The sequence below is a fragment of the Vulpes lagopus genome, chromosome 2, assembly GCF_018345385.1.
Source record: "Vulpes lagopus strain Blue_001 chromosome 2, ASM1834538v1, whole genome shotgun sequence".
Lineage (NCBI taxonomy): Eukaryota > Metazoa > Chordata > Mammalia > Carnivora > Canidae > Vulpes > Vulpes lagopus.
The window spans coordinates 71,221,172-71,246,742 of record NC_054825.1 but is presented as its reverse complement, the minus strand read 5'-3'; the positions used below and the strand labels follow the sequence as shown (position 1 = coordinate 71,246,742).

Genomic DNA, 25,571 nt, shown 5'->3' with positions numbered 1-25,571 from the left:
ACTTACTGCCATCCCTGAAAGCTCATAACTAGGAACCTTTACATGAGGTCACTTATGAAAATCACCCAGTTTCAATATACTTAAACATGGTCATAAGAAACTAGAGTGGAGGGGAAGTCCCGGTGGCTCAGCGGTTTGGCACCGCCTATAGCCTAGGGCGTGATCCTGGAGACCCAGGATCGATGGAGCCTGCTTCTGTCTCTGCCTCTCTCTCTCTCTCTCTCTCTCTCTCTGTGTCTATCATGAATAAATAAAATCTTTAAAAAAAAGAAACTAGAGTGGAAATTAGGAGGCAACTCTATAAGGAGCCTTGGCATCACCCCATTAAAGATCAGAAATGGAAATCCTGGCACATACTTGCCATTTAAGTGGCTTTAGTCAAGTTCTTCATCTTAGCAGTAAACTTGCCACTCTCCTCACAACACAGCCATCAGGGGCCTACTTGGGGATAAGGTCAAGTTGTCGCTGATCAGTCAGGTTTTTTTTTTTTTTTTTTTTTTAGTTGCTGCTCCTTTTTCTGTTTCTCTGAGGTCAGGGGTAACTTGTCAAGATGGGGAAGGGGGTTTTTTAGAGAAGAGTGTAGGTGACTTATGAAAGTAATGATCCTATTTTAAAGTCAGAGGAATGACAATTTTATTTGTATGGTTGCTCTAACCAAGATCCTGCTGAAATCAATTTTTTCCTGGTCGTACAGAACAGACATAAAGCTGCTTGGTGAACTTAATGTTAAATTTTTCTCATGATTTCAGTGGTACCATAGGTTCTCTATCAGAGTTGTTAGTGAATCCTTCTTTCTTCCTAAATAAATGCCATCTCCCCAGAAGGAAGACTGTGAAGGGTAACTGAAAAAGCACAGCATTGAGACTCAGGCAAGTCTGGGTTTGAGTCCCAGTAACTCTGGACATGTTAGTTGGTCCCTCAGAGGCTCAGTGTTCTTAAAATGAGGACAAGAACAGTTTGGCAGGGTTGTTGTAAAGATTAAATGAGATGTATATGTAAGTGTCTGGCATGTGCAGGCTCTCAAAAAATAGCACCTTTATTTAGACTTGTCATAAGGCTGAGTACAGGATGGGTATCTCTGATGGGTCTGACCACTCCATAAACCTCAACAGGGCAAGAAGCCACAGCCTGGGCTTACAGGAGATCCAGGGCAAACAACCAGTCCCAGCACCCCCTGGAAGGAACATGATGGTAGCTCCTGAGGTTGGAGAGGTGTCAGAGTTGGGGAATACCAACACTGGGCTGCCAGTGGTTAATTCCATTCTCCTTCAGCAGTTCTAGGCTTGTTCTGCTGGGGGCTCCTATCAGGAGATGGGAGCTGAGGGGCCATGCAGAGAGCTCAGGATAGCTTGTGCAAGTTCAGAGCGTGGGTATTACTGTAAGCCAGCCAGATGCTGGAGCCCTCTAGCTGTCCCACCCAGAGTTGGTAGGATCTCCTCTTCCTGGTCCCAGGGCCAGACAAGGACACTCTGGGCAGAAAGAAACCATCAGTATAGACAGGAAAAATAGCAGCTTCTTAATCAGTTCAGGAGAACAGAGCCCAGCTGAAGTGTTGTTCTGCTCTCATTTAATTATCAAAACGATTCCTCTTCTTCTGTCCTCCCTAGGGCTGCGTGCCCCAGATTCCCTGGGCCCAGTAATTGCCTCTCTGTTAATAGAAATCATCGGTATTTATTACACTGAGTGCTCCAGCTTATTCCAGCTCTCCTTGTAGCAACATTAAGGCAAGTGCTTGGTAGCATATCACTAAAGTAACCCTACTTAGTGACAAGAGTAAAGGCTCCTGAACTGTCCTTGCTCCAGAAGGCTGAGGAAACCATGATCTGGAGCCCCGTGAGACGACCTGAGGGGCCATGTGTGGGGTCTGCAGCAGGGCCTCGACTCTGGAGCAGCAAGAAATACAGGGCCTGGGAACAAGGGAGTGGAAGCCCAGTGAGATGACCACTCCTACTTTCTCCCCAGAGGGAGTGTCCTGGGGGCTTTTGTTCCTTATAGATCCATAACAACGGCAAGTGACCTGAGTTCAACGTGGTCTACTACTTGGGCCCTTATGAACTGTGGCCTCCTGGAGTTACCTATAAACTAGGAAGAGTGGGACGCCTGAGTGGCTCAGCGGTTGAGCGTCTGCCTTCGTTTTGGGGCATGATCCTAGAGTCCCATGATCAAGTCCCAGATTGGGCTCCCAACAAGGAGCCTGCTTCTCCTTCTGCCTATGTCTCTGCCTTTCTCTCTGTCTCTCTCATGAATAAATAAAATCTTAAAAAACAACAACAACAACAAAAAAAAAAACTAGGAAGCGTAACATCCACCTCGCAGGGCTGGCATGAGGATTCAATGAGAAAATAATGCGAAAGGACTCCAGTGGGCCTGCCATGGAAAGCATGCCACAAATGTCTCTGCTCTCCTTCCTCTGGGGGTCAATGCTGTGAGGATGAAATGAGGGATTGGGCCTCACACAGTGCCTGGTATGAATAGGGGTTCCTTCTTACAGCCTCTTCAGCCTGTCTGTCTGATGATGGACAAACTCCTCAAAGATGGGTCTGAGCCAAGAGCCTCAGAGGCCTAGAGTACACATGGACTTGGGCTGGACACTGGGCTGGCTGCCACTGTAGCTTCCAGATCCACTCAGGCAACCATGGAGAATTGTCCCCCATCTCCACTCAGTTGTGCTCAGGTTCACTGTCTACCACTTGCCCACTCCATGTGCTATCAGATGACAGCCTTGCCCAGGGACCCAACTCTGAAAAGGCAGGATGCTCTGTGTGGCCTCAACCAGACTGGGCAGGTTTGGAGGTGACCTGGCACCTTATGATGAAGATCACTGGCTCTGAGCAGCTTGTCTTTTAAGGTCCTGAAATGACTCAGCAGTTTGTGGAGCCCAGTCACTGAGTACCCTCTGTATTTTCACACAGATGAAAGCAAGATGCAGAGCAGGCTATGAAGATCCCAGAAAGCCAGAGATCAGTGCTGGAGCTAAGGCTAGCTGACTCTGGAACTCTCTTCAGTCCTATGCAGGCCTCCTGCAGATAGTATACAAGCAATCCATGGAGGTTAAACGATATCTGTCATAAAAGGGCATTATTTAGTAAGCTTCACTAGTTCATTTGTAAATAACCATATGTCAACTTTTTTGGGGGGTATTAACAGGCATGAATGTGTTTCCTGACAGTGCTGGCCCCGAAGAACACAGGGGTTATCTGGCAGTAAGTTGTTCTGGTGGATAGGGAACTGTGTGGGGTGGGAAAGGTGACCAGGATTTCTGAGTGCCACAATGTTCTCAAAGTTCATATTTGAAGTTTCAGCATCAAATTCTATGCAAGAACAAAGCACCATCACTTCACCAAGAGGTCGAGGGAAATGCAGCTCTACCCCTACATTACTGGGTTTGTTTGTTTGTTTGTTTGTTTCTTTCTTTCTTTCTTTCTTTCTTTCTTCATTCATTCATTCATTCATTCATTCATTCATCTATTCATTCACTTATTTACTCATTTTTAAAGATTTATTTATTTGAGTGGCAGGCAGAGGGAGAGGGAGAGAATCTCAACAGATTCTCGGCTGAGTGTGGAGCCCAACACAGGGGTCACTCCCATGACCCTGAGATCGTGATCTGAGCCAAAATTAAGAGTCGGTCACTCAACTGACTGAGCCACCCACGTGCCCCTCTATTCTGTTCTTTTAATTTTTGTTGGAAACTTATGGTGTCTCCTTGTTAGGAAGAAAAAGATCAATGTCCTTCCTCCCTCAGATTAGTTTGAGAATCAGCTTTACTGGTGGTACAGGTTTCCAGTAGTGGGGAGAGGCAAAAATCTGGAGAAATAGAGGCAGAGACTAGGAGTGTGAAAGCAACAGGGATGTAGAGATGAAGCAGAGGGACAGAGTCACAGAGAGGGAAGGAAGCCATGTGTCTTCACTGTTCTCTGTAGTGACTGTGGCTGCTTGAGCTCTTCTCCAAAATGCCAAACACATGTGAGCAATTACAGAGGTTTCCTCTGGGCAGAGCTTCCCTGGCTGGTTCCTGTCTCACCCTCCCAGGCACATAATGGAATTAAATGCAACTCCACTGCAGTTCCGAGCAGTGACTTACGCTGCTACAGTCAATAAACCTCGCTCTTGGAAAGAAACTAGATTACAGGTCAGGGAAGGGTGGGCAGTCTGCTGAGCAGCCTCTGATCATTCCTTGTGGGGGGCCTTCCACATTCCTCTCTTCATTTCCACCAAATTACCCATTGCTGCCAAAGTGGTGCCCCAGCTTTGGATTTGTTATTTAGATTGACTGCTTCGGACCCTCTCACATTGATGTGGCACCACAAAATTATGCAGCATGGAACCCAGAGGAGTTTTCAAAAGGAGAGACTTTTTTTCTGACATCTGTCACTAAAAGAACCAGTCAAGCAGATACTGAAAGTGGCCGATGCAGGCATGTGCTCAAGGTCAGCGCAGTCTCCGACCATGAGGGTCTTACCTTACACGGGTGAGGGTCCACTCCGTATGTCTCCAGGGTCTGTGCTTTTCTTAAAAAGTTCAGCTCTGATGTTGCTGGTGTTTGGCCACTAGAATAAAGAGAATGAGATGATTTCAGGGTTTCTTGTTCTCCTAGATTCCCCTGCAGTAAACTCTCCCTTAAGAAGCATTCAGGGGGTGGCTCGGTCCGTTAAATGTCTGACTCTTGATTTCAGCTCAGGTCCTGATCTCATGGGTCCTGAACTCAAGCCCTGTGTCAGTCTCCATGCTCAGTGGGGATTCTGCTTGAAAGAGTCCCACCCTCTCCTCCCCCACTCACTCACACTTTCTCTAAAATAAATCTTTTTTTTAAAAAAAGTATTTCAGTAAGTCTTACACTCCAGTTCTTCCAAAGACTTGTTTCCTGTGTGGAGTCAAAAACTTGAATGTCTTCAGATTGAGGCAGGCTACATAATGACTGAATGGAGACAGGAGGGAGTGGTGGTGACTGGCAAACTGGGGAGTGATACCCCACTGAATGAGGGCAGCTGCTCTTTAGCTCTGAGACTGTAGTATGACTGTAGTCATACAGGAATGCAGGGCCCACCTTTGCTAGATGTGCTTTTAAAAACAAGGCAGAGATACTGATTTTTATGTGGTATTACACAATTTCGGATACTATAGGGTCAAATAAAACACAATTATAAGCTGGCTGCGGGCCATGGATTTTTTGTATGTGATCAGCTCTAGACTGAAATACAAAGGGGCCTATATATCTTGCTGGTGCTGCCAACGCTCTTCCTTTACTAAAAGGGAACATGGGAATGGAGGGTGAAAAGACAGCAGGAGATAGTGCTGAGTTCCCCAGACTCCACAATAGCTCCTTTTGTGCACAGGGTGATGACTATGCAAAGGAAACAAGCAGAAAAAGGAAGAAAGCAGCTCCGATGCTGAGCCATCTGAGGAAAGGGCCTTTAGCATTATTGCATTTGCAACTGCCTGTTAGCAGGTGCTTTCATGAGCTCCACACAGAACCAGTGGCAGTGTCACCTCAGGCGCCCTCAGAGTCCAGAGCCCTGGTGAAGCAGACACACTCCTACAGATGTTGGGTTGGTTTTGCTGCAAGAGGGGTGGGCAGTTTGTCAAGTCCACAACTTGATGGCTCTGATGGCTGGTGGGCAGGAATTCAAGGCAGAGCGGGGAGGAGCAGGCCAGATTCCCCATACTGTCCCTCTGGAGAGGCATCAATCAGCACACTTATGTGCCAGCCTCTGTGCTGCTTGCTGAAAAACCTACCAAGAAATACAGTGCACAGTCTGGGCCCTTCAGGAACTCATGTCAGAGTTGCAGCAAGGAAACACATTTTTACAGAATGAAGATGAGGCCAACCTGGGTAAGCAGACATTATACTGACTGCAGAGTTCTATAGCCACCAGCACACCTGAGGCATGGGGAAGGTATCTGGCAAAAGTTTATGTGGCAGGCAGAAGGCCGGGCACCAGAGGCAGCTGAGCACCACTGCCCTTCTAGGGAGCTTCCTCATTCCCTGTCCAGAAACTGGAGGGTCTTGTGGGCTCCATTCACTCCTGGAGCAGGCCCAAGCCTCCAGGACCCTCAAAGTGGGCTTCATTTCCTGCGAGGGCTCCCTGTCTCCTACTAGTTTTCTAGACATCTGTCCCCACTGCTCTGACATCTAACACTCTCCTGGCAGTGGCTCCTGGCTATCCCAGCACATCCCTTATCTCCTTTGAATGAACCTAGAGCTCTCAACAGTCCATGTTTGTTCTGACCTTTACCACAAGGGGCCGCTATTTCCCTAACAGTGATGGGAGGAGCCGGCCTCCTAGCGAGAGGCCACACCTGCCGAGGGAGAGGGATGGGGGCGGGTAGGATTCCACCTCTAATAGGTGTCTTCACTCCCTTGGGAGGGTGGGAGCCAGCCCAATATTAAGCTGAAGCTTAATATTAACATTAGAAATATTTCCTCTCCCCCTTGGGCATTGCCCTTCCCCCAGAAGGCAGCTACACATTTAAAAAGATTTTTACAGATTGTAACATGCTAATATGGTATGTCTTATTTTACAGCACTGCGTTGCATATGTCCTTTTTCTTTAAAGCTTATCAGCTTGGGGTTTATGTGCTCTAGTATGCCACACAAAGTAGAGTGCATACACAATATTGGTTTTTACATATTTTATATTTTTAAAGACTTATTTATTTTAGAGCATGTGTGAGGGGGAGAGGGGTAGACTCTCCTCTGAGTGCAGAGCTGGACACGGCTCAATCTCATGACTCTGAGATTATCGCCTGAGCTGAAATCAAGAGTTGAATACAACCAGCTGAGCCACCCAGGCTGGATTTTGTGTGTGTGCGCGTGCATTTTATTTTTTTGTTTGTTTGTTTTCCAAATCAATCTTTGTAGAAAATCCTATTTATATGTGCAAAAGGATACATTAATGCTGTTTCAGGAATTTGGTATATTCTGGGCAAACTAAGAGAGTCTGAGGACAAGCCTCTTGTTTCTAGCTGCTTCTCCCCTCCTTCCCTCTGTGTGAGGGCTGTGGGGTTGAGTGAGACAGAACTGAAGACATAGCCCCTGAACCAAGTGCTCTCAGGGCACCCCCAGCATTTATGAACCAGGCCACCCTGCACAGTCCCCATCTACTGACCCAGAAGCCACCTGTCACACTGCCACAGACTGAAGGTAGAGGCTTGCCCATTTTTTCACGTGCTTCTTCTCATCTTTTTTTCATCTGTTTTCTCTTTTGTTTCTTTTATGTTTTTCTTTTCCTTTTCCCTAGTCTGTGCTTCTCTCTGTCTCTTCATTTATCTTAGTGAACCAAATACCTTTCAGAGGCCAATCTTTATGTCTCACAATATAATTTGCCCTCAAACCTTAGCCTGTACTATAGGGCTGGGGCTATCAGTGGAATACTGAAAATGCTACAACCCAGAATCAGGAGTACTGGGTCTGTGGGAGCAGAGGCTGCAGCGCACAGGGCTTATATATTCAGACTATGGGGGACAGAAAGTCCTGAGCCTGAACTGAGTGTCACGTACCTGAGTTCTGTCTTGTGAATCTCAGCAATTTTCCTTTCCAGCTTCTCTGAATGTTTCGGGAAAAACTGGAACTTGGAGCTGTAGCCTTCTGGGTGTTTCCCTGGATCATAATCCCCAATCTCCGCTTGCAAAAGGAAAGCAGAGTAAAACAATTGTGGAGATAGGTAAATCATCACTTGGTAGAGCAACAAGAAGTTAATACACAGAGCAAAAGCCAAAGTACACACCAAATTTCCAAAGAACAACGGCTCTTGAGCATGGCTATGTGTCGGGCAGAGGGCATGCCCCTTTGTTTTCCCAGGTGTGCTCTCTGGGTTGATATGAAGTCTAAGCAGAGACACCAGAGCCAAGCTTGTGTTCTGTGCTCACCACAAGAAAGTCCCCAATAAAAGAGCAGAAGCCTGCATCACGCACGGTCTTTATCCATTCAGCTGTGGGAAAAGGGCCTGGGATCAATGCTCTTTGTAGCAGCGCAGGAAACAGCTTGATCAGAAAGATAAGAGTCTCGGGCCTGAGCCAGATCAGAAGTCAAGTCTCAATCTTGAGGATTTTGGCAGGGACACATGATGAATGAGCCATGACCCAAACTCGGAACTCCAATCTCAGTCAATTGCATCAAATCAAATGAATACATTTGAGTAAATATTCATTGAGGGCTGACCAGGTGTCAAGCCCCTTCAAGAGAACCTCAGAATGGGAAGACTGGTTAAAACTACCCATTGAGTTCCGGTGCACCAGGTCCTAAGGCTAATTTCCTAGTTTTCTGCCTGGGGGCAAGGCTTTCTCCTCTGCTCATTTAGGGAAGAGAGTCCATCCCTAAAGCTGCTGGGATCTCAGATCCATGAGCTTTGCGGAGATGAGGGTGGTAGGCCCATGGTACTCTCCACAAAGCAAATCAGAACCCAGCCCTCTGCACAGGAAATGCACCACAGGGAACATCATGCATATGTTAGGAGGAAGTATGTCACAAAGTGCCAGCTGTTTTGTGGTTGTCCTTTCTCCTTCCTTAGTGAGAATCACAACCCGGGCCTGAGAAATCTTGACGGAGTAGTAAATATTAAGAGGAAAATGTGCCTTCCTCTCACAGCTGAATATTGTACTTGTGCACAAATCTGCTCATTGTGTCTTACAAATTACTTGGGAATTTCTATCATTCAGCAAGAGACTAAAAGCTTCTCTGGGCCTACAGTCCAGAGTGACCTTGAGCCATGAAGTCATTTATTTTGATTTGATATAGAAAGCTCCACATGGAAAACATCAATATTGGACATCAATTACTTCTTCAAAGGAAAAAAAGAATTCTATATAGTTGTCAGGGTAAATCTGAATGAAAGGCAGGGGTTTAAAATCTCACTTAGGACTAAGTTCTTTAAAAATGAAGGGGGCCTCTTTGGGTACATAGAGTTGGCAAGCGCCTTCTAGACTTGCTACTTAGGTGATTTTTTAAAAACAGGAGTCTCAGAAGTTAAAGTAACAATTTGTTGACTTTTACATTCTTAATGCAGCTATGACACTTAACAAAAGAGCTGTAGTTTCTTATTGGCAAGCATTTTTCAGTTTCTTTTCACAAAGTAGCTTCCTGGAGTTCACAGATTTCTAATTAAGAGTTCAGATTCTTTGATGGAAACTATGATTATAGTGCTATGGTCCTGAATAATCTGGTGACATGTTCAGGACCAAAGGACTAAGAGAAGTCTTAGAAGTGGCACTTCGGAGCTCCCACACTTCATGGAAGAAGGTGTCATATAGATGAAGAGTGCATACCTTTCCTGCTGTTTTGCAGGGGGAAAAAAAAGCAGTTGTCATCAGCTGGGTACAGATTCAACTCTACCTTATTAGGATGCTAGGAAACGTGTCTGTTGTTCATAAACATTCCAATTTTGACCACTCTGAATGGAAAGGTCTCTGAAAGGGACACCAGAATTCCAAGATACTTCACACTTTTGAGATTTTCATGGAAGGCTAGGAAAAAATTGATCCAGATGACTCTCCAGTGTCTCAGTAACCTAAAGGTGCTAGCAGAAAGACCTTAGGCACAGTTTAGGGTTAAGTGGTCAGAGGTTTCTGGACCTGGGGTGTCTAGGCAAAGCCCTCCTACTCAGACTCTGCTTCAAGTTAGATACTGTTTATATCCAAGGAGTAAGTCATCTGTGGTAACTGAAATAATATAATCAGTACTTAGCATGAGAAGCAAATTCATCTTGTCAAAAGTCATTACCTTGAAGGATGTAAGCTGCTAATAAGGCAGCATCTGATGTCTTACAGAGGAGGCGGCCATGGTAGAGATCCCTTTTGATCTGTAGGAAGACTAAGTACCTGGAGAGACAACAGAGGCTGAACTAGAAAAGAGATCTCTGTTGGCTTTAAAGACGTAAGGCTGTAATATAAACCTATCAAAATTCCCATTAGGGTACTTTTTTTACTACATTACAACAAACTTAAAATGTACCACAGAACAAATGTGCTTTCTATTTTCCTGAAGACTTTCAAGTACTTTGCCCCAAACTGATTTGGGGTTCAATTCAAAACAACCTGTCAGTTTCCTTCAGTAGCTCAAAACAGAAATGGTGCTTCCTGGCAAAAGCACTGTGCCCCACTCCAGTGCTGGGTTTTGGAAGGAGCCAGCCTTGGCCCGTTCAGTGCTAACAAAGTAACATGTCAGCAGAGAGGGGCCAACTGGGCCTTTCTCTGCCGTGGATTCTGGCTGCTGTTTCTTAAGAAGTGGAACGGCCAGTGAAGGAAATAGCCCAAGGAAGATTTCTGCCTTTGGCTTGCCAAGACAGTTTGCCCATGTGTGGAACAGCCTTCAGTTATTGGCAGAGCTCAACTGGACCTCTCGGAATTTGAATAAGGTGTAAAAAGGGGCACCTGTGAAGGAAACTTGTGGCTAGCATTTCTTCAAGTAGAGGAAACTCTCACCTCAGATGCAAGCAGGACCTTGAGACTAACAGCTTATAGTAGCTGATAATGTATTGAGCACTTACCATCTGCCAGTCCAGGTGTTGTGCACTTTATATGCAGTATCTCAACTAATTCTCACCTAATACTTTGAAATAGGTAATATTATCCCCCCCTTAAAAAATTAATTCCAGTATAATTAACATACAGTGTATTATTTCCCCTTTGTAAGATAAGGACACTGAGGCCTAAGTGGCAGGGAAGTGGCAGTGCCAGGATTCAAATTCAGGACTCTAAGATTTTTTTTTTTTTTAAGATTTTATTTATTTATTCATAGAGACACAGCTAGAGAGAGAGGCAGAAACACAGGCAGAGGGAGAAGCAGGCACCATACAGGGAGCCCGATGTGGGACTCAATCCCGGGTCTCCAGGATCATGCCCTGGGCTGCAGGCTGCGCCACCGGGGCTGCCCAGAACTCTAAGATTCTTGAGGTTGGCTCTGGGTCATTATGTTATACAGCCCTCCTTGGATTATAGCTGCTTTGAAGTTTCACAAGGAGTTGGGTGGACCCAGTCACAGTGGAATGGAATTGTTGATTCTCTTTTGAAATGTCTTTACAAGGAGTAGGCCTCTGATGTTCAAAACTTTACAGGTGCCCCAAGAAGAGCAAAAGCCAAGGATATCAAACCCTTAAGTGAATCACCTACCACAGTGATGCCTTGGCCTGGGGCATCTATGGGGATTTAGAAATGTGCTCACAGATTCTTTGATACTCATTTCTAGAAGCAGAGCTTAGGGATCCCTGGGTGGCGCAGCGGTTTAGCACCTGCCTTTGGCCCAGGGCATGATCCTGGAGACCCGGGATCGAATCCCACGTCGGGCTCCCGGTGCATGGAGCCTGCTTCTCCCTCTGCCTGTGTCTCTGCCTCTCTCTCTCTCTGTGACTATCATAAATAAATAAAAATTAAAAAAAAAATTTAGAAGCAGAGCTTAACTCTCCCTTAGGGTATAGGTTGGACTTAGTGACTTGCTTCTAACAAACAGAATAAAGCAGAAGTGATAGTGTCTAACATCTGAAACCAGGTCATAAAGAAGTGAATCCTCTAGTCAGACCCTCAGATGACTGCAAGTCCAGGAGAGACCCTGAGCCAGAGCCACCCAGCTAAGCCACTCCTGAATTCCTGGCCCACAGCAATGGAGAAATAATAAATGCTTATCATTTTAAGCTAAGTTTTATGGCACTTTGTTAGCCCTAGATAAGTACAGAATCTCTATGGGAATAGTGGAAATGTAGTAAAATTCTCCTAAACTCCATCAGTCTGAAACAAAAAAGAAGTTGGGCCTTTTCTGGACAACTAGAGGTTTCCATTGCTTCTGTTTTCAGGCTGTGGAATACTATAGAGGATTCTATGACCATTTGATCCTGTGCAAATGCTAGAAAGAAGGAGGACCACTGACAATGTAACTTCTAGGGTGGGGTGGGATACCAGCAGGTGACTCTGACCTGAGAGCATGGGCTCACTGATGCAAATAATTAACAAATGCAGGAGAAATTAAACCTTCCCTCTTAAGGCCCACACTCAAAGTGTGGCCCACAAATCAGGAATGTCAGCATCAGCTGGGAACTTGTTGGAAATGGCCCATCCTAGATCTATTGAATTGTTTTTAACAATATCCCCAGGTGACTTACATATAAAGTTTGAGAAGCACTGTCCTAGAAATATTTGAAAGCATCAATCCAACCAAATCATGATGGCTCTCCTCAAACCAAAGGGAAGATAAGTACTTTAGTCTGGAAGTTGATAAGAACTCCACTCTTCACCCTAACTACCACTGCCACCAGCAATCGCACTCTGCCTCAGTGTTTGCCATGAAAAACTGAAAGAAAAAGACATATGTAGAGTGAATAATTAAGAGGGAGCTACCAAATCTACTTGTCTTCATTCTGCTTCCCACAGCAAAATGCCACACCTCCGTATGGGAAAGAGGGAAGTAGACAAAGTGGGGAGTAGAGGGGAAAGGAGGGTGGCAGGAGGAGGGGTGAGGAGTGTTTCCTTGCCTCTCACTGCTCCAACTCCCACCTCCCACAGGCTTTGGCAGGATGTGGAGGTGAAACTTTTGTCCCTCAATCAATGACCATTCTCTGGTCCTGAGTTCATATATCACTCCCTCTATACCTCTCTCTGTCCACAATTCAGGGGCAGCACATACTGCCAAAGGACATATTTCAAAGGGACAACAAGGCTCTGGGCAATGATTCTCAATGTGGCAGTGAGGAGAACATCCACTGGGGGGAGCACTTAAGAATCTGTGTCTCCTGGGTTTGAAAAGCCCTGCTAGAGCTTCTGATATGCTCCCTTTCCACTCAGTCTCCTGACACTGAGAACCACTGTCTTTATGAGGCATCTTTATCGATGGGTCCATGGTGGGTGCCTCCAGTGAGCTGGAAAGGATACAGGCTTTCCACTGCTGGGTGGGGTTTCTTCAGACTTCCAGAGGTAGGACAGCTATGGGGGATCAAGGGTAAGACCACGGGAACATTGTCAGGCAATGAAGCAGCAACTGTATAGGATAGGGAAAGGGAGGGGGGCAAGTCAACATCCTAAAAAACAAAGCACTGCTTTAGAAGACAAGAAGAAGTGAGCTCATGAGAGAATTGACCATCAGCTTCAGGGGACAGAGCTGTACTAGGGGTCCCCCCTCCCTTTTCTGCCACAGTGGCTTTCATCAAGCTTTGTGTTTAGTTCATTGAAGGAGATAACCAATGACTTGCTGTTGTTGGATATGAAAATATGTCCATATGACTCATAGCATCCCTAGACCTATTCTCAAGAGAACATGGCATATTCTCCCCTGTCACACATGGGCCTAAGGAAGACTATCTTGTTGCCTGAGATACTGCCACTAGGGCCACTTTGTTACCAGGGGTGAGGTCAGCCTGCCAGAGCCACCCAGCCCAGCCAGCTCCTGAAGAGCAGGCTAGTTGGGTCACCTAATCTCAGAATAGGAGTTAAAAAGCCTAGTTCTCTCATCTTATACATGAGGAAACAGAAGTTCAGACTTCATGTAGAATGACTTGTCTGAGGTAACACAGGGACCATCTGAAGCAGAGTAAGTGACAACCTAAAAGGATAGCCAAGGAAAACCTGCCTTTGTGAGATGTGACATGTACATCTCCCCAAGGCATTGGCTGTGGCGTTGTACTTTCTGGTAACAGAGGGAGGAGATGAATCCACAGATGGTTCCAGAATGAAAGGTTCTGAACTCTGGAAAAAACTGGCGTCTCCTGAAGAGTTTCTCTTTCTTTCTCTTTCTTTCTTTCTTTCTTCTTCTTTCTTTCTTTTTCTTTCTTTCTTTCTCTCTTTCTTTCTTTCTTTTCTTTCTTCCTTCCTTCCTTTCTTTTCTTTCTTTTCTTTCTTTCTTTTGTTCTTTCTTTCTTTCTTTCTTTCTTTTCTTCCTTCCTTCTTTTTTTTTTTTTTTAATTTTCCCTGAAGAGTTTCTCCAAAGAGTTCTTACTTGGGCCCTGACTTTCCTTCATTAGATTCTTTGTCCCTAGCTTCCTTTATAATCTTATAATCATCTCCTTGCGGTCAGAGATGTTCTTTAAATTTACTTTTAATATTCTTTTTTTTAAAGATTTTATTTATTTATTCAGAGAGAGAGAGAGAATGAGAGGCAGAGATACAGGCAGAGGGAGAAGCAGGCTCCACGCAGGGAGGCCAACATAGGACTCGATCCCGGGTCTCTAGGATCACACTGCAGGCTGCAGGCGGCGCCAAACCGCTGCGGCACTGGGGCTGCCCTACTTTTAATATTCTATAGAGCCTGTACATCCTGTGCCTACCTCACCTACTCACCTTCCCTCCCACCCATCATCCATCCGCCCGTCCATCCATCCGTCCAGTTCTGAGCACTTACATGTGCATGGCACTGCCACAGGTGCTGGGAATACATAAGGAACAAAACAGAATCTCCGCTCTTAGGGAGCTTACGTTACAACAGAGAGACAGATGACAAAACCATAACAAAACAAAATAATAATGATTTATGGAATGCATGTGAGCCACACACTGTACTGTTTTTTAGTTTTTTTCTTTTTACTAGTCTCCATGCCCAATGTGGAGCTTGAACTCACAATCCTGAGATCAAGAGTCACATGCTGTACTGACTGAGCCAGCCAGGTGGTCCCACGGTGTACGGTTTAACACATACTCTCTCATGCAGTCCCCATGACAACTCTGTTAGGTGACTATGGTTTTTTTTTTTCCCCTGTTTTTATTTTTTTATTTTTTATTTTTTTTTATGATAGTCACAGAGAGAGAGAGAGAGGCAGAGACACAGGCGGAGGAAGAAGCAGGCTCCATGCACTGGGAGCCTGATGTGGGATTCGATCCCGGGTCTCCAGGATCGCGCCCTGGGCCAAAGGCAGGCGCCAAACCACTGCGCCACCCAGGGATCCCTCCCCTGTTTTTAGATGAGAAAACTGACTGGAGAGACTGTTGCTTGCCTTGTCTCAGAGGACGTTAAAAGAACAACCTGGAATTTGAACCCAGTTCTTTTTGATGACTTAGTCTGGGGTCAGCAAATTTTGGCCTGCCATCAGAGTTTCCAATGAAATAGAATTTTATTGGAATGCAGCCATACTCATTCATTTAGGTATCGTCTCTGGCTGCGTTCACACTGCAAAGGCAGAACTGAGTAGTTGTGACAGAGACCATATGGTGCACAAAGTCTAAAATACTATCTGGCCTTTATAGAAAACGCTTGCCAGGCCATCTTAGCCTAGGGTATGCTTAAGTGATGTTCATCAAAGGAATTAATGACCTATAAACTCCTTTCATTCATGCATATATTTATTCTGTTCATATTTTTTGTGAGCACCCCCACTCAGACATGTGTCAGTTTATTTCCTTAGGAGGTGGGGCCCCATTTGCACTCCGTTTCCTTCTACTATTTGATCCTTCCACAGAGTTAATGCACCTGTGGTCCCTGTTAAATCTGGTGCCTAATCCCCATTTTCTCTGCCTTGTCTTTAGACAAGAAAATCTATTTATTACTCTAAAAAATGACAAAAGAGATTAATCAGGATTTGGCAACTAAATTTATCATCTGGGAAGAGTCCAAGAGATAAATTGAAGCACAGTTCTTTACTCCCTATTTCATCCCCTCCTCTCAGTCTGGCTTTATGGGAATAGTTGAGATGGCATTGAAATTTAGGACCAATATTGCTAGGAAAAAACACACTGACAGCTAAATTAGTTTGGCAGGAAGGTGGCAAGGAGGGCTCTAAGCCAGGAATGAATTACGAGTATTGAGTGAAGCTGGGGCAGGTACCTGCTCTCTCAAGATCAGCAGGGACATGAATGAGGAGGAAGATTTGGCTAATTCCAAGGCCTCCACATAATGCTTCATGGAGGGAAAGGCACAAAGAGTCCAAATCAGGCCCAGGCACCCTGTGCTTCACACCCCAACAAGGCTTGGAAAATGCATTGGGGGAAGGAAGGCTGGTGAGGTAGAGAGCAAGGGGAGAAGAGTTGAGGATGCTCAGCACAGATGTGTGCAGGAGAAGGAGCTCACATCCTTGTCTGTGCCTTTGAAGTTTACTGACTTGGAGAGAGGCCTGACCATGGTCCTCATCCTGGGCCACCAAGACTTGGATGACTGATTACCTGGGATGGTTTTTTCCTCTGAGTTCTCAAAAGTTAGCTGCTTAAGTGTTAGGACTCTAGCTGGTGGGGGAAAAGGACAAAGGAGGAGTAGAGATTATCAGAAAAGAAGTGCCTTTTCACATCAGCAAAGGAGAGAAGGCTGAGCTAACTACTTGTGCCCCATGCACAGTCCTTGGGGGTCCACAGACCACATAATCAATCTGGCAGTCTATGCTCAATGCAAGGTTTGCTGGGGGCTGTATTGCAAAGTACAAGACCCTAGTAGTGGTCAGTCCTCCCAACAATTCTGTGGTAGCTGCTACTCTCCTCATTTTATAAATAAGGCATCTGAGGGTTAAATATCTTATGTCCAAGGCACAGAGCTGAGAAGTGACAAAAATAGGATCTGAGCTTCCAGGTCTATGCTGCTTGAGTAGGAGTGTCTGTACATTAGTATTATGTAGTAACATCTGATTTAAAAGATTGTATTGAAAAAAAATAGAAGATTGTATTGTCAAGAGCTCCTCCTCAGGGCCAAGATAACCATATATTTTTTCCCTTTAATCAAATCAGAAACCCATGTGTTTGCTGTACTCTCTCTCACTGGCTGCTCACTGAGTTGTTAGAATAATCCCTGTCATCCCCACTGTTGGTCTAGTGAGGTGGAGACCAGGCAATCCTGAGGTGTGGTGTTAGGAAGCAAGGCGCTAGGTTCTCAAGAAAGATGTGTTAAATATGTCCTGACACGTGGACAGGAATGTGGCCTTCTGGGTCTGCCCTAGCATCATCATCTCTTTTGGCAGAAAAGTGGGTAGTAGGGAGAGGGATAGGCTCAGAGTGAGGTAAATACTCTGAAGGTCCTGGGCAGGGTGGGCTAGCACTCCTAAAACTACAAGATTGCTTCCTGTAATGTGGATGAGCTTGGTTTTCAAAAGGAAAGTGTGAGCCACATCCATTTCCATGTGGACAAGCAGAACCTGCAGTTTCTATGCCCAATAAGGAGCATGAAGTTTGGTTGTAACTACACACTCACTGGCCTCAGTGCTTCAAGTTGGTGTGTGTACACTGCCTCAAGCATGCAGAGGAAACAGCCTTCCTCATCCTTGCGACTCAGCCGCAAGATTCACCCCAACCTCCCCTAGGGCCCATGTGAAGAAGCCACTTTTCCTTCCTGTCCCACTTTTTTGCTTTTTTTGCTTTTTTTCTTCCTTTGCACTACTTAGTCCTATTTCTTGCTCTCTTCTCCCCCCCCATTTCTGCCATTTTTCCTCTCAGAGGAACTCACCTCTTATCTGACCTAAAGCTAGTGGCATGCTCTTCGAAAAAGGAAGTGAACATAAGTCCATATTTCTTCCTCCCTTCTTCCTTCCTTTTTCCTTTCTTTGGAATTCTCCCAAGCAGTTCAAGATCTGGAGGTAGACTGATTGCAAGGCCTTATAGGACAGAGTCTATATAACTAGCAATAACTTCATCCCAATCTCTGCAGTCTCCAAGGTTTTGAGGGGGAAGTAGAGAGCTGGCAGCTGTCTGTTTTCAGCTCTAGGATTCCCTGACATCACCTCTTGATATAAGGCCCCACCCTCTACAAGGTAACACCAATATTCTGCTAATGTCAAATTTAGGTGTTTTTTTTTTTTTTTTAAGATTTTATTTATTTCTGAGAGAGAGAGCACTAGTATGAGCAAGGAAGAGAGAAGGAGAAGCAGACTCCCCACTGAGCAGGGAGCCTGATGTGGGGCTCAGTCCCAGGACCCTGGGATCATGACCTGAGCCAATGGCAGACACTTAACTGACTGAGCCACCCAAGTGCCCCAAAATCAGATACTTCTGATATAAAAATTAAGGATCCCTGTTACAGAGCATAACTGAATCTCTGAGACAGACCTTTTAGAGTGAAATTGGCTCGTATAAACAAAACCCTGCGGAAGATTTGAAGCTCTATTCTTTGACTCTCTTGTAGGATGATGTGGGCACTGAAGTTTTTTCTTATTCTCAAGTGGTGCTGGATGAGATAGGATTCATTCCATGCAGCTGTCTGCCCACCATAGAACATGATCCCCACAATGAGGGGTTTATCATGGACTTGATCTGTCAGCACACTGGAGTTTATCCACTTGGATTTAAAATCTTCAGTATTTCCCAGCTTACTTTTCAATGTCCTACTTTGGCATGTCCTAAGTACATTAGGCCACTGGAGTCTATTTCAGCCCTTCTCACTGCCAACAAAAGCAACCCACCCTCTCCAAAAGCATCCATGGTGGCCACATCCTTGGTAAAGGAAAAAAAAATGTTTTATTAATTAGTTACTCCAGGTCCATTTGTAGATGACTAGTTTAAATGAAGTATTCACACTCCTTGAAGGAAAGAAGCTCACTCTGTTCCAGTTTTATTGAGGGGGTGAGCAAAGAAAGCATGTGGAAATAAAATACAAAAGTAATGCTATATTTAGGAAGATTGCTTCCTTATAAGAGTTAGAAGCTTCCAAAATAGAGGATCTAAGAGTCCTTTCCTATCCTCTCCAACAGGTCTTAGTAGTTGAGGGGAGTTCAGCCTTACCTGGTTATCTCTTCTTTCAGGGCAGCAGGATCTGCGGGGTAAAACTTCACTCGGAAACACATGGTGAATGGAGGCTGGGCTGCAGAGACAAAGATGTGCCCATCTCAGGAAAGACCCTTCCCTGAGGCTGACTAGGCTTCCCTCCCCCCTGGGACGCACAAGCTTCTGAACTATCATAAGAAAATCGTCACATGTCTAAGGCCAACTTATACCAGGACAGTGGACAATTACCAAGACTTACTAAAAGTGGGAGGTTTCATCCCACCCTCCCCAGGGATGAGGCTTCCCACCTTTTCATGAAGAATACTTACATCTCAATTGCTTCACCACAGACTTCGTAAACTCCAACCAATGCTGAAACAGAGAACACAGAACAAGAAAACCCTAATGAGAAGCAGTAGCAACTCTAACTTGTTTTACCCAAATTAACTAACCAGACAGACTGTAGCCCAGGGTGAAAGCAGCCCCAAAGTTTGTGATTGGTAGGCTTGGAGAAGAGAGGCTAATAGGATTTTCTGAAGAAAGCTCCCCATGGAACCAGCTGTGAAGGGGGAAGAGTTCCAGCTTCAGATACCATTTCTGGGCTTCCCTGGCAATGCTTCCTTCCCAAAGTAGGGTGCCAAAGTTCTGAGCCATATTTCTGGCATGCCAGTAGGCACAAGTGAATGCATGTATGTGTAATGGGGACAAAGCCCTGCCTGTCTTGAGCAGGGAAATGTTGACGGTAGTGGGTTGTGTGTGTTCGTGTTATGTGCCAGCTATATTTTGGCAGGGGTAGGCAGTAGGGACCGAGGTTATTGGTTGTGGCTCTAGAAAGTATTAACAGGTGGAATTTCATAAATCGGTGAGACGGCAGGGATGGCTGGTGTATACTCCATCTTTGTTTGAGTAGAATATTGCCAACCCTTGTGTTAGGGCATACATTCTCAGGATTCCTTGGCATCAGGGATGTTTAAAATCTCAGTCTCATAAGATAACTAACCACAACTAAAGTGTAGAACAGTATCATTTTTCCCTTGGATTTTTGTAGAGGCAGGATATAGTAGCAATACATCTTTTCCCATGGTACTTATGTTTGTAGGAAGGAAGCAATGAGGTCATTCTATAACTGTTTCCCAGTTCTTCACAGATGCTTTATAAAATGCATTATTGATGTCTGTTGCTTTTATGCTAATCAGGAAATTTGACGGTTTGCAGAGAGCTACAACTGCTGTTACTTGGGATTTGATTATCTGAAAGTAGATCGAAACTATTAGCTCTGTGAAGGCAGAAAACGGTGTCACCCACCAGTGCCTAGGACAGTGTTCAAGATGCAGCTATCAAACAGGCGAAGAAGTGGGTCCATTCTGGGTCCACCCCTCCCTCTCTTCTGGCTACTTCCATCTAGTGTAACATCTTGGCAGAATCATCCCTCTGGCAGGAAAGCAGCCAGGGCCGTGCAGACAGCCTCCTGGCCTCCCGCAATTCCCAGCTCTCACCTTCTGGGCTAGGCCCTGGGTCATGCAGTTAATGGACCCACTAAGAGCCAGTTCTTCCGTCAGCTCCACATGGATAATCTGGGCTGACATTCTGCTCTCTTGCTTCCTCTGATCTGAGTTCCCACGAGGCTGGCAACTCATTATAGCCACTCAATGTGGTTAAGAGGTCCTTCTCACATTACACGGCCCACCGCGGCTTGGCTTCCCATGGAAGCAAAGGCAAGAGATGAAATTGCATGGAAACAACCGGGGTTCGAGGCTGAGCCTGTGAAGGTGGAGGCCCGTCTGACGGGAGCACACTGGAGTTGTGTACAGCGAGGAGAACATAGCAAGTGTCTGGGGCTCAGTAAACAGAATGCCCCCCCAGGCACCTGTCTGCTAGATTAAAATAAAGAACCAGTGGAAGAAGGAGAGTACAAGGGAAGACTGTGAGATACTCTCAGCGGAGGGTAGGTGGAGCTGAACGACAAAAAGGCTATTCCCCTTGGCCAGAGCTGAAAAGGACTTCAGTGAGAACTCAAGAAAGGCGAGGCTGGAGGAGACAGCAGAGTGATGGGAGGGGAGGGGGAAGCTGTCACAGCTTGTGAGAGATTTTAAGGGGTCTAGGAGAGAAATCAAGAGAAACCAGGATCCCAAAAACATAGTGATGGCCAGAGTTACTTACCTTTTGCTGAGGTCTAGCTAAATCTGGGTCCTACAATCACTAGCAAACTGATAACATGAGATTGGGGAGGGAGGGTCAGGAGAAGAGAAAAGAAGGGTCAGAGAGGGGAGTTTCCACCTGTTTTTGGGTCATCGGGCCAACGTGGCACAATCTGTAGGCTCTGGAAGCTTGAAAGGAGAGGCTAAGAGGAGCCTGGAGCCCTGGGCCTGAGCCAGGAATGGGGGAGTGAGGGCAGCTCCTCCAGGAGAGACCACGGGAGTTCCCAGACCCCATGGGGACCTGTGCAGAGCAGGCAGTAAAGGGGTGGATGTGAGCTTGGGTGCTGGTGCCCCAGGGAAAAGGTACATTTTAGGGCCTCACAACCTAAGGGAGCAGAGAGCTTACCCACCCATCTCTCCCATGAGTCAGTAGATCTAGGGTGACAATTTTCCCACAACTCTCAAGCACCTTTCCAAGCCTCTCTGCTCTCCTTAACCTGTCAATAAAGTCATACAACTTCAGAAACTATTAGGTATGGATTCAACATGGAACCTTAGGAAGCACACAGACCCTGGCATCAGATAGCTCTGAGCTGGAGACTGGCAGTGCCACATGCCTTGGCCAAGTTACTGCCTAACCTGAGGTTTTATTTCCTCATCCAGAGAATGGATATTTGACTTGTCTTGATACCTGTCTTATTTGTGTAAGGAGTAAAGAGCATATGGGAAGCCCTTAGCTTAGTGCCTGGTACAGTTCAGTGCCCACTATACATGGGCTTATGCTCAGTAGGTTTATGCTCAATACAGAGCCCAGCACACAGGAGCCACCCCATACATGTTTATTTCTCCTTTTCCCATCTCTTTACATTTTTCTGTCTTCTCCTGCTTTTGATCTTTATCCCCTCCACGTACTCTCTTATGTTCTCAAGCACATTTTGACCTAACTAGAAAATAACGAGGATATACCATGTTCCTTTTACTTCATGAGCCACTTTCTTTGGGAGATGAAGAGAACTTGCTGTAACTGGCTTTCCTACTTAAGAAGAAACAGCTCAGACCAAAAAAATAAACAACATGGGGCACCTGGGTGGCTCAGCAGTTGAGTGTCTGCCTTTAGCTCGGGTCATGATCCCAGGGTCCTGGGATCGAGTCCTGCATTGGACTCTCTGCAGGGAGCCTGGTTCTCCCTCTGCCTGTGTCTCTGCCTCTCTCTCTGTGTCTCTCATGAATAAATAAATAAAATCTTAAACAAACAAGAAACCCCCTTGTAAAAATAGTGCATCATTATATGGTGAATGGATACTACAACAGGTGAGGGCATGTAGCTTCTTGGTATCATGGCACTTTTGGGATCTTATACTATGTTCTATAGTAAGGACAGTGTCTATGTCAAGGCAGTAAAGCTTTCATAGGGCAAGGGGCGGACCTTGACACTACTTCCTAAACAGTGGTGATGCTCAAACTTCTACTGAGCCAGGAGGACCATAATATGTCAGTGAAGAGGACAAGGCTTGTCAAAAGAAAGGAATATAGTCCTTTGGATTCTTTCTTTTTATTTTTTTTTAAGATTTTATTTATTTATTCATGAGAGACACACAGAGAGGCAGAGACATAGGCAGAGGGAGAAGCAGGCTCCCCAGAGGGAGCCTGATACAGGACTCCATCCCAGGACCCCAGGATCACAACCAGAGCCAAAGGCAAACACTCAACCACTGAGCCATCCAGGTGTCCCTGGATTCTTTAGGCTGAAGTGTTCAGCATAAAACTCTAAATGTGACCTAGAGACACAGAGACTCAGAGCATCAAAGATCAAAACAACACTGACTCTGGCATGGTGAGGGGTATATCCATTCATTTGTTATCTGTGGTCCTGGACATTGTGGGGGGCTGTGCCTTCTGGGGGCTCTGAGGCCCCTAGTGTGGGAAGAGACAGAACGCATGTTTGGAGCTGTGAAGAAAATCAGTGGACCCATGAAAGGGGGACCCTCTGGGATTTGTGCTGATAATGTCTTTGGAGGATGGTAGACCAGAGGGAGGGGGGAGGGAGGGCGGGTGGGCAGAGGTATAGGAAAGAGAGACACAGGCCTGGATGTTTCTGCATACTTTCCCACTTCAGTGGCGGAGGGGGGGTACCAGCGAATACATGCCCACAGAAAGGAAAGAGCTGATGAAAAGAAGTTAGAGGAAGTGCAGGTGTCTGCTGGTGGAGCAGCTGGGCAAGGGGAGAGGGAAATTTTGGCATTCTAAACCATTAACTCACCCACTCATCATTCCTCCAGCAAATATTTACTTAACGTCCACTACATTCTAGGCCTTATGCTAGTTCTATGGGATATAGTGCTGAGTGAGAGAAAATGCACACAATTGTGGAACTGACATTTTTGCCCAGATAATCAAACAGGCAACTACAACATGACATAGTAAGTGCTACAGGAGGGGTAGTACAGGGCACATGGGGCACATAGGAGGGGCCCCTCATTCAGAGTGGGTGTTGGGGAAGAATCCCTGGAAGAAGTAAAAGTCTAAACTGAGACATGACATGTGAGAAGGAGTTAGCCATAGTGGAGCCAGCTAGAGTGGAGTGTGGAGAAGTGAGGAAAGAGAAGAAATGTTCTGGGCAGGGAGACTGTATAGGTGGAGGGCCCCAGCAGGGAGGAGATGCATCAAGGGAGCTGAAGCTGAGAGGGAGCCTGGGGCCTGGGGGTAATGGACCTGTTCTCATACCTGTCTGGAATGTGCCCTGTGTCTGTAGCACCAGCCACACTGTGTAGAACAGAACAGGAACTGCTGCATTTGCAAGATGCTCAAAGGCCCCTATTAGTTTTGGCTCCATCTCTGTCCTGCCCAAACTGGGTTGGTGTGACACTTCAAGTGAGGTCCTTTCTAGGAGGAACTGTATGGTTCAGCTCATTTACTAGAAAGGAGGTGGGAAAGGCTCAGCCTGTGACCTGTGCTCTAAGACCATAACACCAGCCCAGCTGCTCTGCCTCCTATTGGACAGCTTTGGGCAGATCACATCAACCTTCTAGGCTGCCATCTCAGCATCCGTGAAACGAGGGGCCACACTAGGTGAGCTCTGCCAACGTGGCTTCCAGATCTCATAACATGATCTGAAGAGGTGACACTCAACTGCAGGGCCTGGGTGGTCCCTGATTCCTGAGGCTAAACTGAAGAGTATGAGTGGCATTTCAAGGACTCAGGCTACTGACCAACCCTCTCCTCCATTTGTGCTTTGAATATTGACTTACCCGCTGCTTATCGGGGTCCACAAAGCGGATCCCAAAGTAGTCTTTCTCAAGAAGGTTCAGGTGGTGGCAAAGAAGGTCAAACAGGTACTGGCCTTTGGCATCTCTCTGCAAAGAAAGCAAGCTCCATTGAAAACTTATAGGGTTTCTTCAGTGTAACCTTGTTTTGATTGTCATTAAAAGTCATTTAGGGGCACCTGGCTAGCTCAGTCCATAGAGCATATGACCTTTGATATCAAGATCTTGAGTTCCAGCCCCACACTGGGCCTAGAGATTACTTAAAGATCATCTCTAAGTTGGATGAAGACATGAAAAGGACATGCATCTGTAACTGTGTCTTCCATATTGTGATGCATTAGATAGTCTTTAGATTTCTGAGCTTTTTGCACCTGAAAGGAGCCCAAGAATCCTTCATTCCACAAAGGTGTCACAGAAGTGAGAGGAGAGTCAGGTAAGCCCAATTCCAATCTCAAATGCACGAAGCTTTCCTGAACTAGTGGGAGAAGGGCAAGTCAGTGTGGAATACACAGTCCAGCTGGTCCTGCCTCTAAAGTAGATCTTGAATCCACCCACTTCTCTCCATCCCCATTACCAACTACATGGTCCAGCCACCACCATCTCTCAGCACCCTCTCTCCCCACAGCAAACAAAGGGATCACGATTTAGACATAGTAACTTTATTTGGACATACAAAAAGATACACTGTGATGAGTAGGTTTCCCTTCCACCCTGGACACGGTGTACCTCAGTTCCCCTCCCCAGAAGCAGCCCATTACCAGCTCCTTGTATATTCTTAATGTGGGATTTTATATGTGGGCAAGCCTATATACATATATGGCACTTTTTAAAATATAGTGGCAGCATATTTTATGCTGTATTCTATTTCTTGTGGGTTTTTTTTCCCCCCTACTTAGGGTATCTTGTGACTCCTTCTCTGACAGTACATATAGACATGCCTCATGGTTTTTAACTGCTGCAGATCACTGGGATGAACCCACATGTACTTATCTAACTCCATATTAATGGAATTCGCTTCTAATCTGCTATTACAAACAATGTAGCAGTGAGCACACAGAGATCTTTAATTAGGTTACCACTCTTGCTTAACACTGTCAGTGGCTTCCCAATGCTCTCAGAATAAAACCGAAGCTCTAACCACCTCCTCCAAGGCTCTACACATCCTAGCTCTTGTCTCCTGTGAACTCCTCCCAAATCATTCTCCTCACTGCTCGTGGCCACGGCCTCTCTCCTTATTGCCGGAGGTTTTGTGCCCGTGTCTCTGTATGCCCTCTTCCTGGACTGCCCTTCTTCCGACTCTTCCAATGGTCACTCCTCTCAAGGTCTCAGCTCAAATGTCCCCTCTGCAAAGGTCTTTCCCTTATAGAAGGGCCCCTCCCAATTACAATCTCATTTATCCATGGGACTTACAACAATCTGTAATTATCCTGTTGATTTGTTTCCTTATTTATTGTCTGCTCCCTTTTTATTTTTTTTAATTTTTTAAAAGATTTTATTTATTTATTCAGAGAGACACACACACAGAGAGGCAGAGACACAGGCGGAGGGAGAAGCAAGCTCCATGCAGGAGCCTGACGTGGGACTC

The 25,571-nt window shown here is 45.8% G+C and overlaps 1 protein-coding gene across 2 annotated transcripts in view; it reads right to left on the bottom strand.

Moving 5' to 3' along the window:
* Nucleotides 1-25,571, bottom strand: part of FRMD5 (FERM domain containing 5) — a 334,543-nt gene that overhangs the window by 43,817 nt on the left and 265,155 nt on the right. For both annotated transcript variants that reach the window (XM_041743232.1, XM_041743233.1), the window contains exons 2-7: nucleotides 23,972-24,076; nucleotides 18,915-18,957; nucleotides 18,604-18,682; nucleotides 9,719-9,816; nucleotides 7,501-7,624; nucleotides 4,463-4,550 (exon numbers count right to left, since the gene is read on the bottom strand). In XM_041743232.1, the coding sequence (XP_041599166.1) occupies nucleotides 4,463-4,550; nucleotides 7,501-7,624; nucleotides 9,719-9,816; nucleotides 18,604-18,682; nucleotides 18,915-18,957; nucleotides 23,972-24,076 (537 nt within the window). The remainder of the gene's footprint in view (nucleotides 1-4,462; nucleotides 4,551-7,500; nucleotides 7,625-9,718; nucleotides 9,817-18,603; nucleotides 18,683-18,914; nucleotides 18,958-23,971; nucleotides 24,077-25,571) is intronic.